At 32.4% G+C, this 16339-nt stretch overlaps 1 protein-coding gene across 1 annotated transcript; it reads left to right on the forward strand.

Annotated features, from left to right (window-relative positions):
- Positions 1-9600: 9600 nt before the first annotated feature.
- Positions 9601-14492, forward strand: LOC119614333 (prostaglandin E2 receptor EP2 subtype-like; the record flags this gene model as incomplete). Its single annotated transcript, XM_037970476.1, has 4 exons — positions 9601-9817; positions 9966-10158; positions 13191-13519; positions 13648-14492. Coding segments are annotated over 4 exons (988 nt in total), but the record flags the coding sequence as incomplete, so codon positions are not given.
- Positions 14493-16339: the final 1847 nt, after the last annotated feature.

Raw genomic sequence — 16339 nt, forward strand, 5'->3', positions numbered from 1 at the left:
CCTCGGTATCAAAAATTTTTAGGTTTTGTTTCATTTATCGTATTTTATGTAAAGTCAGCTTTCCAAAAAGTATAAATTCTATATACATCTTCTTAGAAACTTTTTAGATAACTTAAAAAGAAAAAGATACTTTTTTCCCAAAAAAATGACAAAAAATCGCCTTTTTTTAATTTTTTAAATTTAAATGCCTATAACTTTGGACTCAGTCATGATTTTTACATAATTCTTTCACTGCTTGGTATATAAACTTGTTGTTAAGCAAATAAAAAAAATGGCGAAAATCGGAAATATTTGGACCTGCTATTATCAAAAAACTAAAGTAAGGACGGTAAAAATTTTAAAATTTTAATATTCAAATGCGAATATCTCCTAAACTATAAGAGATAATTTACTGCTACGACGACATTTTTTATAGTGCTCGATGAGGAGATTCTATATACGAAATTTTTTTTAAATCGGAACTCAAATGAAGAAATAGGATCGTTTTAAAAATTTAACATAGCCGAGGTGTCCTAATTTGAGGACCCCCCGCCGGGCCCCTGGTTGGCCTATAAATTCAAAACCTAAACTCGACAACACCTCCTCTTTGTGCATACCAAATTTCATTAAAATCGGATTAACCGTTTAGAAGTTACCGAATTATTTCCCTCTTTTTTTTTCCTATACCACTGTGCAATATTATTGTGTGTAACAAACATCAGCACAAACCCAATATACCCTCCCCACTAAAGTGGTGTAAGGTATAAAAACGAAGTGAATAAATAAATTTATATGTGCTATGTGTATGGACTCATACCACTTTAAAAAATAAAAGGTTCAAATATGTATAAAATTAGCTCTGCGGAATTTTGTTTTGCATGAGTCAAAAATAAAATAAGATCGTAATTTTCAAATTAATGAAAATTATGGCTCAAAAAAAGAAAATAAAAACAGTTTTTTGAAACAAATCCTAATCCCGAAAAAATCCCGGGATTTATTTTCCAAATCCCGGGATTCGGGATTTGCCAATCCCGAAAAATCCCGGGATTTTCGGGATCGGGATTTCGGGATTGGCATCCCTAGTAAGAGGACACGGGAGTACGTATGCTAATAATATTGCTGACACTTTGGCACTTCTTGCAATAAAGAGACAGATGATTGAAAACTGCTCCTCTATTGCTCGTGACCGATGGGTGAACAAACTTGCTCAATAGCTAGAGCGCTGTGGCCCCATATGGATCTATGCAGGTCTCCTGTTATCGATTGTTATTGGTCACTGTAAATTTTGAAACCATGCTAGACGCCTTGTTCTTCCGTTCAATGATTTCTGTAGGAGCTGTCAAAATAAGGATGAAGAGGAGACTATATCTCATCTTCTCTGTAATTGTCCTGCCATGACAGAGACCCGAGTTAGGACGCTTGGATCGGCTTACTTCGGCGTTCTATCCGAATTGTCGAATATTCAATTGGAACGTCTTATGGCGTTCATAAATTTGTCAGAATGGGTATGAACTTCGAATTCCCACTAATCGGGACGTAATCTTTACAGTCACGCCTTCTACTCCATGGCAATTATGCCTGGTTCTCTCCTCAATGGTTTCCTTACTCCTCCTCTCTGCCTTTTCTATTCCCTCTTTTCTACTTCAGTTCTAGTACAGTTCTAGTTCAGTTCTAGTTCAGTTCTAGTTCAGTTCTAGTTCAGTTCTAGTTCAGTTCTAGTTCAGTTCTAGTTCAGTTCTAGTTCAGTTCTAGTTCAGTTCTAGTTCAGTTCTAGTTCAGTTCTAGTTCAGTTCTAGTTCAGTTCTAGTTCAGTTCTAGTTCAGTTCTAGTTCAGTTCTAGTTCAGTTCTAGTTCAGTTCTAGTTCAGTTCTAGTTCAGTTCTAGTTCAGTTCTAGTTCAGTTCTAGTTCAGTTCTAGTTCAGTTCTAGTTCAGTTCTAGTTCAGTTCTAGTTCAGTTCTAGTTCAGTTCTAGTTCAGTTCTAGTTCAGTTCTAGTTCAGTTCTAGTTCAGTTCTAGTTCAGTTCTAGTTCAGTTCTAGTTCAGTTCCAGTTCTAGTTCAGTTCTAGTTCAGTTCTAGTTCAGTTCTAGTTCAGTTCTAGTTCAGTTCTGGTTCAGTTCCAGTTCAGTTCTAGTTCATTTTTGTGAAACGCCCTAAAAAACATACAATACTATATTTTTGTTGGAACATCCTAATCACATACTTAAATACATATGTATGTATGCGTCTAAGTTTATAAATAAAAAAGTATATAAACAGTATCAAAGAGAAAATAACATAAATATCAGAGTAATTGTTAGCAATGATAATGATGTTTACACCATTATTTACAACCATTCATATGTGATTTTTTTTACTCCCATAGGGTTCATTACTATTTTTTGTTAAAATTATTTCACTTGTCTGAAGTTTAATTAAATTACTATGTAATTAGATAATTTAACATATTAACATGTGTGGTAACAGGGATGAGAGAAAAGTGCGTGTTACCAACAAAAATAACCCCTACGCAATTCCAAGAGATAAGAGTTCAAAAGAGCATATTTCATATTTACAAAAATACATAATTTCCGCGTTTTGAGGTTTTTACTTAAATCTGATAAAAGTTATAAATAAAATGAATTATTTGGAATAATTAAAAGGCCAAAAGAATTCAAGTGTTCACATTTCGGTAATTGATGAAACGAATTTGGAGGATTTTTAATTGCGCTGCATATAATAAAGTTTAAATTTAAAAAAATATAAAAACATTTTTATAAATAAAAAGGAATTTTTGGTTAAAAAACATCTGCAGCTTTTAAAAGATTTTTAATAATTATATTTGTTATATATTTTTTGCTGATAGATTTTAAAATAGAATTAATAATATGAAAAGTTTTCCTATTTGCAAACATCTTTTAACATTAGTATACGGTTCGATAGGTCACATTTTCTGTTTTGTAATTTAAGTCCTTGAAACAAAAAACCTTTAGAATTAACCAAAAAAAACATGAGGGTTAGAAAAAGAACCTAAAATGTTGTTGACAAACAAATTACAAAAACAAATATTTATGTTTAACCCTAAACAAAAAGGTTAAAAATTAGTTACATGATCATGTTTATTTAAAATTTAAAAATGCTCGACAGAGTGAGAGCAAAAAAATCAAAATTACTACTAACAATTTGTAAAACGGAATTTTTAAATCCTCTCGGCCCCTTGTGACTATGACTGCCCACCACTGATACACTTTTCACCATTCACTATATAGGCGCTCAAAAATCAATCAACTTTGTGTTCAAAATTTGTAATGTACTACTACAATGATGCCTTTGAATTGCAATAAATTTTCAATCATCTTTATAGAGATCCCATTAAAAGCTTCCGCTATTAAATGTAGAAGAAATAAAATATATTGTAATTCTACAAATTAAATAATTTATATGCAAAACAGTCTATATCAACGTTAAGAAACACGATTTAATATTTTATATGCATTTGAGGAAAAAACAAATAAATAAATTACTACACCCATAACGCACACATGATTAATTATTGTTTTTTTTAAAGATTTTAATTATTAAAATTATTTTTTTTTTAATTTAGAATTAAAGAAATTATTAAATTTCATTAAAAATCATTAATAAATTTTTTATGTAATTTTCATTGTATTTCATAAGAAATAAATGCTTTCAATTTATTTCCTAATAAAATGCAAAAAAAGAGGAAATTAATATAAATTTGTTTAGATCCATTTAAATTAGAAATTTAATTTCTCATTAATTTCATAACTTCTTAAGAAAAAATTATGAAAATTATTAAAAAAACAGGAAATATACACAAACTGTTTCGCTTTTAATTTAAATATTTTAATTTTCAATTAATTAATATTTTCACTTTTTAAATTACACTTTGCAAAATCAATTCAGTTTTTTGTTCTATTTTAGTTCAGTTCCAGTTCAGTTCTAGTTCAGTTCTAATTCAGTTCTAGTTCAGTTCTAGTTCAGTTCTAGTTCGTTCTAGTAGTTCTAGTTCAGTTCTAGTTCAGTTCTAGTTCAGTTCTAGTTCAGTTCTAGTCAGTTCTAGTTCAGTTCTAGTTCAGTTTTCTAGTTCAGTTCTAGTCAGTTCGTTCTAGTTCAGTTCAGTTCTAGTTCAGTTCTAGTTCAGTTCTAGTTCAGTTCTAGTTCAGTTCTAGTTCAGTTCTAGTTCAGTTCTAGTTCAGTTCTAGTTCAGTTCTAGTTCAGTTCTAGTTTAGTTCTAGTTAGTTCTAGTTCAGTTCTAGTTCAATTCTAGTTCAGTTCTAGTTCAGTTCTAGTTCAGTTCTAGTTCAGTTCTAGTTCAGTTCTAGTTCAGTTCTAGTTCAGTTCTAGTTCAGTTCTAGTTCAGTTCTAGTTCAGTTCTAGTTCAGTTCTAGTTCAGTTCTAGTTCAGTTCTAGTTCAGTTCTAGTTCAGTTCTAGTTCAGTTCTAGTTCAGTTCTAGTTCAGTTCTAGTTCAGTTCTAGTTCAGTTCTAGTTCAGTTCTAGTTCAGTTCTAGTTCAGTTCTAGTTCAGTTCTAGTTCAGTTCTAGTTCAGTTCTAGTTCAGTTCTAGTTCAGTTCTAGTTCAGTTCTAGTTCAGTTCTAGTCAGTCTAGTTCAGTTCTAGTTCTGTTCAGTTCTAGTTCAGTTCTAGTTCAGTTCTAGTTCAGTTCTAGTTCAGTTCTAGTTCAGTTCTAGTTCAGTTCTAGTTCAGTTCTAGTTCAGTTCTAGTCATTTCTAGTTCAGTTCTAGTTCAGTTCTAGTTCCATTCTAGTTCAGTTCTAGTTCAGTTCTAGTTTCAGTTCTAGTTCAGTTCTAGTTCAGTTTCTAGTTCAGTTCTAGTTCAGTTCTAGTTTCAAGTTCTAGTTCAGTTCTAGTTCAGTTCTAGTTCATTCTATTCAGTTCTAGTTCAGTTCTAGTTCAGTTCTAGTTCAGTTCTAGTTCAGTTCTAGTTCAGTTCTAGTTCAGTTCTAGTTCAGTTCTAGTTCAGTTATAGTTCAGTTCTAGTTCAGTTCTAGTTCAGTTCTAGTTCAGTTCTAGTTCAGTTCTAGTTCAGTTCTAGTTCAGTTCTAGTTCAGTTCTAGTTCAGTTCTAGTTCAGTTCTAGTTCAGTTCTAGTTCAGTTCTAGTTCAGTTTAGTTCAGTTCTAGTTCAGTTCTAGTTCATTCTATTCAGTTCTAGTCAGTTCTAGTTCAGTCTAGTTCAGTTCTATTCAGTTTTTCAGTTCTAGTTCATTAGTTCAGTTCTAGTTCAGTGCATAAATTTATTTTTCATTTTGATATTTTTTTGTTTCAGTTCAAAATTTTTTTTGAAAGGAGACCTGGTTACTTTACCATATCAAATATGAGTTCATTGACTTAGAGAATTACAAATTCAAATAAGTTTTTTCTTCATTATATTCATATCTGCAAATCTTTTTCTCAGGAATCCTTAGCTGTTGTTTAAATAAATAGCTTTTAAGACCATTTGAAATGGCCAATCATCCCCTTAGTTATTTAGCTTTATCTAATTTATTTGTTTGTTTAGTTCAATCGAATTCGCAGAAAACATATACATACATATTTACCACAATATCTAGATTTTTGCCTTGTTTACTTCAATACCCCAAAACAATTGAACATTTCTGGAGAAATGAAACCTATAGAAAACTACTTTACTTGTAAAGCAATTTAGATTAAAACTTATTACTATTATTATTTATTACAAATAAATCCCTCAGTTGCAGAAATAAGTAAAAGATAAGTAAAATATTATTGACAAGAATTCATACATAAGTACTTAAATCAAACCAAAAGTGACACTTGAGTAGGTCGATGTGTCATTTGGGCTATATGGTGTGTTATTTCTGTTGGTGTTAACAAATCAATTTAATTGGTAATATAATCTAGAATATAATTTACTTATTACAGCTTTGGACACATTAGGAAAATATTTAGCAAAATTATAGCTAAGTATTATAATATATTGATTTAAGCCTTTTTTTTTACCTAATTCAAGTAAAATACTTATGTGGCGGTCGTATAATCCACAAAGATTCCGAAAGCAAATATACGGAACTTGACTATAGTGGCCTTTTGTACTAGAAGACTTAACCAGGAGCTGTCAGGAAGAGGAGAATGAAAAAAATTTCTCTGCCATTGCCCCGCCTCTAAGGTTCAAAGTCCTTTTAGCTATGCACGATGTACATTGTACATATATCTCTCGATTTCTGGAACTGGAAGGGTCTAAACCAGAAGAGATATGGGGACATTATTTTCCACAAATATTCTCTACAAAAAGCTTTATTTAACATTAAAAATCTGTAAATATAGAATCAACGTTTGTCATAGTGTTTGTAGGGAGCTTAAGCCCAGCAGTTCGGTCGGACAGTTCCAAACTACCTATTTTACCTACCACTTAGGGTTACCCCTAGCCAACGACTGGCCAGATCGTTTATTCATAGATTTCGAAGATTTAGACAGACAGATAGAGAAAAGCTTAAGTTTGTTTTTTAAGTGACCGCTCTCTTGCTTATAAAGGAGACACTAAAGTGACGATTATCTTCACCATCGAATTAGAAAATTAGAAAGACGAATTAGAGCCAACCAGGTGGTTAGACGTTAATGGTAATCACTGTATTTTTTCGGATACATTGACTCTTTGTCGAACTGCTGGGTGTCCATTGCCTTAAATGTGGGGAAATAAAGTCAATACATTTTATTTTATCATTATGTTTGTGACAGATTGGAGTAGAAAGGGAAATTATATTTTCAAAGACCAAATAAACCAAATTTTACTGAAAGGAGTGGGAACTTTTGTGCAGACTGAATATATAAATAGAAACACAAAAATAAATGTAATATGAATAGAAATTGTCTTTTAAGAATAAATGGGTTTAAAACCATCAGTATGTAGATTTTTTCGCGATGTCAATAATTACAATGTTTTTGTCGATTGTCACTTGATGATTGTCATTTTAATTTCTTAATGCAAAATATATCCTTTTGAAAGATTTGTGTACTTCAGAAATCCAACTTAAAAATATCAATAGTAACACCGCTGTGTTGGAATCACTGATAATTTTGTATAGCTTTTCACTTAATAGTAAAGTCTAGCTATCCATGTCGTAGACTTTGATTGTATTTTGACTCTTGATAAGTGAAACGTACATTTTAAGAGCCCCAGAACAGCAAATGTTACTGTCAAAACTTCTGGACATTAGGTTGAGGTTCCTTCGGGATCCACATAGTGGCTGTGGTTGAAACCTAAATCGCAGGAAGAGGGTGCTTGGTTAAAAGACTGATACACGGTGAAATATAATTTTCATAATGAATTTCTGTTATCCTTCCTAGATGCTACAGAGCATGACTGTGGATTAATAAAATTTTGGATTTGAGCTGATAATGCAAAGATTGGGTATACGAAGTGGAGTTTTTCCGGTGCTTTCTGATGTGTATGTACTCCGATTCTATAGAGCGGATGGAGTGATTTGGTGGTTTATGATGTGCTGAATAATGCTTTGGCTGGACGGAGTTGTGGAGCAAGGTCGTCATTGCCATTTCTTTAATTTATCGTCGATTTTCCTTCATGGTTGAGTGTGTTAGAGTTTACTCTAAAACATGCTCAACTTATCACAGTGGGTCTTTGTGGCCACTGAAATAAAGCTTGCCAATTAAAATGATCCGTGTTTCGGACTACCAATTACGTCCCCTAGGTGCTGTTGCCGAATCTCAGTAGTGTGGTTGAGCGACATATAAGGTTTTTCCTTTGTCGGGGTAGATTGAGCTTGCTCATAACACCTGTTCTTCTTCAACGGGAGGAAGAACAGGCAAGAGAATAGATAGCTCGAGTACTTGAGCAAAGTGCGCGTAAAATGAACCGGCATACATATACGTAAATTGCCACCTGCGGTGGTGATGTCGTTATATTTTAGCTCACATAGTGGATGACCACCGTGAGATAGGGATACACACTAGGTACTCACGTAAACCACTTCGACATTTGTGGCATAACTTCTGCAAAAACTATTACCTGAAAAGCCCATACGATCTGACATTAGTCCAATCATACAGTGCTTATTGCGTATGCCCTTAAGAATCATTAACGAATTTCTTTCAAAGACCAAAAGAGAGAAGAAGTCAGAGAAGTTAATGGCTCATTCATTGGAAATTTCATTTCGACTTCATCTCCTTCGTGGAGAGACCCTTTAGAGATGCAATATTGTCAATGTAGACAGTGATTCGTCGTCCCAAAGTCTTCTCTAGTTGGTAACTTGATTTGAACTTTGAACTTTTCATGGTCGATACCACAGCCAAAAGAGTATGAATATCCTTAATGGCCCATTTGTTGGAAATTTCATTATCTCTAATAATGTCCTGAAATCCAAATAAATTCGACAAGTGTCATTTAAGTAGCGATAGGGATTGAATTCAATTGATAATGCATCCATATCATGTTCAAAGTGAGAGTCATTAAAGGTGCAAGACGGTCTATGTAGATGTTTATCCACAAAGTCTATATAGATGTTTAGTCACAAGATTTAGTTTTAGGATGTTTCTCGTGTCCACATCGATAGGGTAAATTCCAGCTTGATCAAAACATCGAACGCAGTGTCTCGAAGTTATGATTAATATTTGATTACTCTTGACTCTAGATCGAGCCTATGATATGATTTAGCACAAATACGTCAGGTGTCAGGGGTAATACCTCCCAGATCGGCCTAAGGCGTTTAACTTAAATGACTTGTAATAGCAAGACAAGCCAACCTTTGTACCTTATTAAAAATGGACAGACGCCCTTTCACCAGACTAGTGTAATATAGGTCAAAATAGGGTTTAAGTGCTCATTTCTTACCAAAAGTTTTCTCGACTCTCAACATTACATTTCCACGAAAACTTAGAGTCCAAAGTTACATCAAGAAATATTGCTTTAGATGTCAGGATGTTCGGGTGGACATCTTGAACTAGCTATTTAACACACCACTTGGAGTTACCCCTATCCACCGACTACCCAGGTGACCAGCTACTTATTTTAACATGTGCTTGTCCTAAAGGGAAGTCAGTCGTCACTGCATAAATTACAAGGAGGAAAGCTTCTGCAAAGTAGACTTGGCAATGAACATTTTCGCTTAAGTTTTTTTAAAGTGTCTACTCATGTTATTACTTGGAGATGGTAAAGTGAAGACTGCTTTCGCTTTAGCTTACAAAAGGGACTCTAAAGTGTGGAATGTCTTCACTCTCGTTTAGAAAAAATGCATTCGTTACGAAGGACTATTTAGAGACAACGGTGAGTTTAGAAGTTTGTTCAAAAATTACTGACATATTCGGATACATTGACTCTTTATCGTACTGCTGGGAAATAAAATACACACTCTAGCAATTTATCATATTTTTTTTGTGACAGGTTATATTGGTTACAAAACCAGTAAAGTATCAGGACGCAATAAACTGATTGAGCTCATTAAGCAGAAAGTCTTTAGAAATAACTTAAAGAAATAAAATGATTTTTACTATGTATTTATGAATTTTGACGTTGATTTTCCAGCTAAATAAAATCTATTAACTATACTTTTTATTCATACATATTTATTATCGCAAAAGCCCTAATGACAAATCAATCTTATGCATACTTTTCTCTTTCTTACATTTTTCAGTTGTTTATCCACTAACAATTTTATCGGTTTATTGGGCATGTTAACCACTCTGCTGTTGAAATTCTATGTACCACGTGAAATCTTTGAACAATACACCAAATGGGATTGTGTGGGAAAAGTCATTTGGAGATTTTTCGGCTTAAGTTCCGGTTGCATAGCAGCCGTTATGGCCATAGAACGTTGGATGGCTTTGGCAAGACCATTTATATATCACAAAGTAAGTAATTTGAGGGGAAAAATAAGCACAAAGCATTTCAAAGTAATAATGTTCTTATACACAATAGAAGTTTTTTTTGGTGTTTTTTCTTTGAAACATATTGTAATATTTTTCTATTCTTTTTCTTTTCACTTATTCTGTCATTTAGCACATTACATATGAATTGGTGCGTAAAACTATTAAATCCTTAATATTAATAGCAGTGGTCATTACGTTTTTGCCATTCTTTGGTTTCGGTGCCTATATGGATGATAGTGATCCAAATAAAGTGAAATGTTTACGTTATCGTGATGCTGAGGGTTTCTTGAATAAAACCTATTCAGTATTGTTTATGTTATTTGGTAAGTTTAATTATAATAAAACTTTTCAAACAAAACTTACAATAATAATAAGTGGAAAATTACAGACCAAAACTATTGTAACATATTGTACAAACAGAGATTTTATTAACATGTGTGGGTGGGTGTTGGTTGTATGCCTATATAATAATATGATTCCATACATGTCATTTCAAAAGTTCAATGTTCCCAGCAGAGTAAATAATGTATATTTGTTTAAGGACTTTTAACTTCAAAATATATTCATGTACAATTTAATAAATCTTATTGTGAACATATGTTTAGATTCAACATTTATAACATTCATTGAATCTAGGAATGTATATGTTTCTAATACCCTTTTTACGCAATATGAGATAACATTGAAATATGATTTTTATGGTTTCTTATCTAAACAATAGACCAGCTCATTTTTGCATGACGGTTTTTTTTCAAAGTTTTTTCATTTGTTCATAGTATCGGAAGTACATTTTATCAAAATTTCAGCTCGTGTTTATATTTCCCAATAGCCTTCAAAATTAACAATCGCCTTAGTCTATGAGTTCTTTTTTGAGTGATTTCTTAATGAATTTAATCTGAGGTGTAAGATTAGTCTGCAGACCAGATGTACCTGATATCTTTATTAAATAAATCTCTGGTAAATCGGCATCAGAATTGTCCTACCTTCCATCCTATAAATCGCCCCGGAGCATGTTAGAATCCAGATGAAGAGAGGTGTTACCAATACCTCGGGTCAGCGAGGATCTCAAAATTGAAGAGTCAATTGGGGAACCCTCAGGATATGTGTTGTTATTGCAACAGTTCGACTGTAACAAACTTTCGGAAACATGAGTCCTTGAGTTAACAATCTTTGGGCGAGTATGACTGGCGTTGCTTTAGAACGAAGATATAATTCTAGAGGGAATATGGTACACTTGGTGGCTATTGGTTGAAGCCAATAACGGGGGGAGAGTCCGTTAAAACCCTGATATACTGTTATGAACTTCGAGATAAATCTTTCGATAATGTTAAGAAATGCAATTGGCTATCCCATCCTCCTTCTTTAGCAGATGATTGCCTTTTCCAAAGTCGGGGAATTGTCAGGTTAACAATTGGTAGTTATATTTCATTTCGTGGATAATTGTTATAGAAAATTAGGGAAGAAGAAGCGGCCTGCAGGACTTATCATGTACTAGATATTGGTGTAGTCTCTTCTGGGTATACGTTGTTTTGTTACAACAGTTCGACTGTGGCCGATAGTTCATTTCTGGGAACAAAAACTTTCGGTTGATACATATGTTCTTTAGTTTACAATGTTCTAGAACGAAGATCCAATTCTAGTGAAAACATGGGGAGAATTAAAACACTGATATATGCATCTGCTATGTACTTCACGATAAATCCTTCGATGCTGTTGCCGTATCAACAAATGCCAATGAATGATTTGGCTGCGCGACTAATGTTGAGAAATGCGGTTTGTTATCCCAACCTCCTTCTTTAGTACTGACCTATGTCCGTTGTAGTAAAGTTGGTGGGCATTGAACCCACAACCCCTTGACTGATAAGAACACTACCAATTAGCGTTCCAAAGCACCCATTAAAACTGATCGTGTATACCTCGTTATTTCCATAAATGTGAGTGAGGTTATCTCTTCCTGATGGACATTTATTAAGCTCGGTTAACTATATGATAATACTTATTGGTGGTGATCACTTCGCCTCGTGACCTTGAAGTATGATCCTCATTTATATTAGCGTGATTGCACGATCTTTAAATTTGAAGAATGCTCTTAAGTGACACTCAGGAGGATACGAATGCTTCGGTATCGCTCATGACATCATTGATCTTGTAAGTTCAGCTCTGCGGTTAGGCAGATGCATAGTGAAATGCTGAATACTATTATTGGGAATGATATTCTTATCTATGGATATAACTGGGTAACAATCACTCCTCCTAGTCGGGGTATTTAATATGTTTTGTTCATGTTTTGTTCAACTTTAATAGGTCAAGTACTTGATCGCAGTATTTTTTGCGCGTGATCTGGCAGAATCAAATATTGCCATCTGTTCTCCAGCTGAAAAGCCGATTTTCAATAATGATCTTGACCTCGTGTAAATGAATAATAAAACACACTTTGTTTCATTTCAATGAAGAGCCAATGATTAATCCATTTATTAACATCTTTCCGCGATTCACGGGTTGAATTGGATCTTATACGATGCATTTGGCCGAAAAAGTAATGCAATTATTCTGCTTGCAATTTAGAACTTGATTGGCGAATAAGAGGAAATAAAAGAGAACTCAAGCTGTTGTGCAATTTGGGTCTTTAACTGGACCCAAATCAACTGAAGAGCAATTTGATATTATTATTATGCAGCTCGCAACTTCGAACGAGATTGACGAATATGAGTCGACAAAAGAGAAAGAATCCAGGACTTATGAGGGCATAATAACTATATGTTGAAGGCATGTAAATACTACAAAAAAGTGTAGAGACTGTGAATAAGCTCTATAAATGCATCATCTTTTAATTTTATGATATTTTGCAAATGGGTTTCTCAGAAGCAGACAAGTGGTTCCACAGCACTCCATGGAATTAATTTAATTAATTATTGAGCTTTTCAATGGACTTAATATAATCAATTAAAAGCTACCCATTCTAACCTAACATAACTTAAACTCCGACAAAATCTGTGAAAGTACTTTAAATTTATTTAGAGGAAAATTGTTCTACATGAATAATTTCCATACATATTATTCACAAAGATTTTTCTAAGCTCTTTAAATCTTCTAAATAAAATACAAAAAATAAAAAAACTCACCCCCAAATGTTGTAAAAAAAAGACATCCTTGGATACAAATTGATTTGAAATTCCTTTCAAGTTGTTCAGCTCCAATGTCCTTAATGTTTTCTTAAACATAATTTAATGTAATGTAATTTAAGTAAAGTAAATTTGATCATTGATTTTTTGCTATTTCTTGCTACTTCATTGAATGTCATTTGTCAGCATTATACTATGTATATTTTCTCCTATTTTTTGTTACTATTTTACAGGCACTCTATTGTGTGTGGTTATAGTCGCCTGCAACTTATTTGTTACACGCGTTCTATGCTTCATTGGACGTACACGTACCACTCAACGTCACATGACTTACGACATGGTAAATCGTTGTGAAAAGGGTTCGACCGCACAAATTGATGGTGAGAGCTCTAGCGGCACGACACTGTATCAGCATCATCAAAGCAGTACGACACACATACCACAATATCATCACACTAACAGCGTGACTTTGACAGCAGCCGCATCGCCCGATGAAATTAAATTCGCCAAATTAATGTTGTTCTTGAGCATTTCATTTGTTATCTGCTGGATGCCACAAATGGTAAGTGCTGTATAGTATAGACAGCAGACAGACAGAAATAACTGTAAATTGATTTTTAATTGAAGAAAATTATTTCAAATGCGTATTTAATTTATTTCCTTTTCTTTTTTTTTGGCTTCTTTTTATAGATTGCCATACCCATGGCCATAGTACCGAATCGTGTTCCCAAAGCTCATCCTTTCTTTTTAGTAGCCGATATGTTGATGGCTTTACATTTTACATCGGACCCTTATGTTTATGTCTTGAGTCGCACGAAACACTCGTACATTTTGGGATGCCTCAAGCGCTGGCGTACCGGTTTAAAACGTTCACAAAGCGATCAAAGTCGTTTACGCACAACCATCGAACAACATACTTTAGATTGTGGTCTCAATTAAGTTGACATTGCTTTTTGGTTTTAATTTTCTGATCTTCTTTTTCGTATGTTGCTGCTGGATACTTTTAATATTTTTTTTTCTTTGATAATTACATGCTTCCTTTGTGACGTAAAGACATTATAATTTTTTAAGGCACAGTGGGTTATAGTTTATAAAAAAATAACTTAAATGTTATTATAATTTATCAGAAAAGTTATTGATCTCATTGAAAACAAATCTGAAATTGGCAATATTTTCTTATTCCAAATATTGGGAACTTATTAGTTATTCAGTTTGGCACAGTTTAACACAAAACAAGTAAGGGAACAAGGTTTATTAACAATTTAACTTAAGAGTAATTAAAATAAGACTAATTTAGTGGCCCGAACGAAAACTGTATACGAAGTATTAAGCGAAACTTTTGTACGGAAAGACGTGGCTTTATCAACTCCGAAAATGATTTCTAACCGATTGGAATATTTTATATAACACCAATATTTCTGTTCCTTTTAAACATCAGCACAAACCCTCCTCACTTTAGTGGTGTAAAGTATAGAAATCTAATTAGTTTTCTAAATATAAATACATATAATGCAATCGTACGTCTTATTGAAATTATTGAGAACAAAATTTTAATTGTTAGAATTTACATTGAAAACTTTTTATGCAAAGTTGTGCTTTTGGAAGCTACAAATGCCAAAATTTTCATCGAACTGCTGATCGTTTCGCGTGTTTTTTTTTTTTATTTATTGAGAACAAATATTGATTTCTTTGGAAATAAGACAAACCATTTTACTTCCAGATATTTTGCGTTTCTTTGTATTGAAATTATTGAGAACGAACATTGAATGGAAATTGCATGACTCTACCGGAGCGTTCTGCGTTTCTACTTTATGTAACTCTTATAAATTACATTGAAAACTTTTTATGCAAAGCTACAGCTTTTTAAAGCTGCAAATGTCAAACTTTCATTATGCTGATCGTTCCGCATATTTTTCTTATTTATTGAGGGCAAATATTGATTTCTTTGGTTTTACTTCCAGCTGACTCAAGTAGGTCAAAGTTCCACCATCGAGCAAACTTTGAGCTCCTTTACCACAGTCGCTGATGGGAAACGAACTATGTGGTTTTATCGAAATTATTGAGAACAAACATTGATTGGAAATTGCATGACACTACGATAGCTTTCTGCGTTCTGACTTACTCTTACAATTTACATTAAACACTTTTTATATAAAGATATACTTTTCAAAGCTGCGAATATCAAACATTCATGCTGATCATACCGCATGTTTTTCTTATTTATTGAGAACAAATATTAATTCCCTCGGAAATAAGACAAAATTAAAATATTATTTACCTGAAACTGTTAATTTTAATTACAAACAGCAATATTTTTACTAAATTTTGCCGATGACTCAAGTAGGAAAAAGTTCCGAAAGATGCACATAATACAAATAAATAAAAGATTATAGAATGTTTTATCAATTAATGAAATATATTTAAAGAAATATTGTAAAACACCCCACTGTGCACCAGACAGCATCACATTTGTACTTATTATCGATTGATTATAGTTGTAGTTGGTTATTAACCTAATTATTTTATTTTTCTTTAATATCCCAATGATTAACTTTAAAATTGTTAAAAACAAAAATGTCAACAAGTTTTATGTCAAACATCCAATAACAAAATTGTTTGTAACTACATTTTTTGTTTTTTACTATAACTGTTGTAAATAATAAATTTTTAGTATTAAGTTTTAATTAATTATAGTTTAAGCTAAATATGAACCCATAATTAGTTTGTGTCTGAATAATTCCATGATTAAATGTATTTAACCATAATTGATAAATCGTACAATATAGCAGTGCATTATAAAATATAATTCAAAATGTTCATTTTTGATTTGAAACTTTGCTATGTACATAAATTAATATTAATTTTCATTTGCTTTTCACTTCATTATTAAATTTCACGATTTATAAGGAAATATAAGAATATATTTTTGTCTATTGCAAAATTTAATATTAATGTAATAATTGTTTAAATTAGATTTTAAGTAAATTAATTATGAATGTCAAAGGCTGGTATCACTTGTTTGAAAGTGCAAAATACAAAAACAAAAAGAAATAAAGTGTACGAACGATTCGTTAGACGATATGTTGTTTAAATTAAGTTGTATGTTATTATTTAAGTACGTGTTTTAATAATAAACAAAATAATTGAAATAAATCATAAACTGCATTTTAAAAAATTAATTTAAAATAAGAGTGATCACAGGATTAAATAATTCTTCTGAATTAACACGTTATTAATGGAACTACTTCATCTCGATTCGATCGATTTTTTTATTAAAAATATGGGTTATCATAGATTTCCACCATTTTTGCAATTTGGAGCGTTATTTAAGGATCTACGGTCGATTTCAGATTTCTCATATAAAAATATATTTTTGATGGAG

This window comes from Lucilia sericata, unplaced genomic scaffold, assembly GCF_015586225.1.
Source record: "Lucilia sericata isolate MDLA Ls3-8-SP2 unplaced genomic scaffold, ASM1558622v1 Contig002800F_arrow, whole genome shotgun sequence".
NCBI classification, from domain to species: domain Eukaryota; kingdom Metazoa; phylum Arthropoda; class Insecta; order Diptera; family Calliphoridae; genus Lucilia; species Lucilia sericata.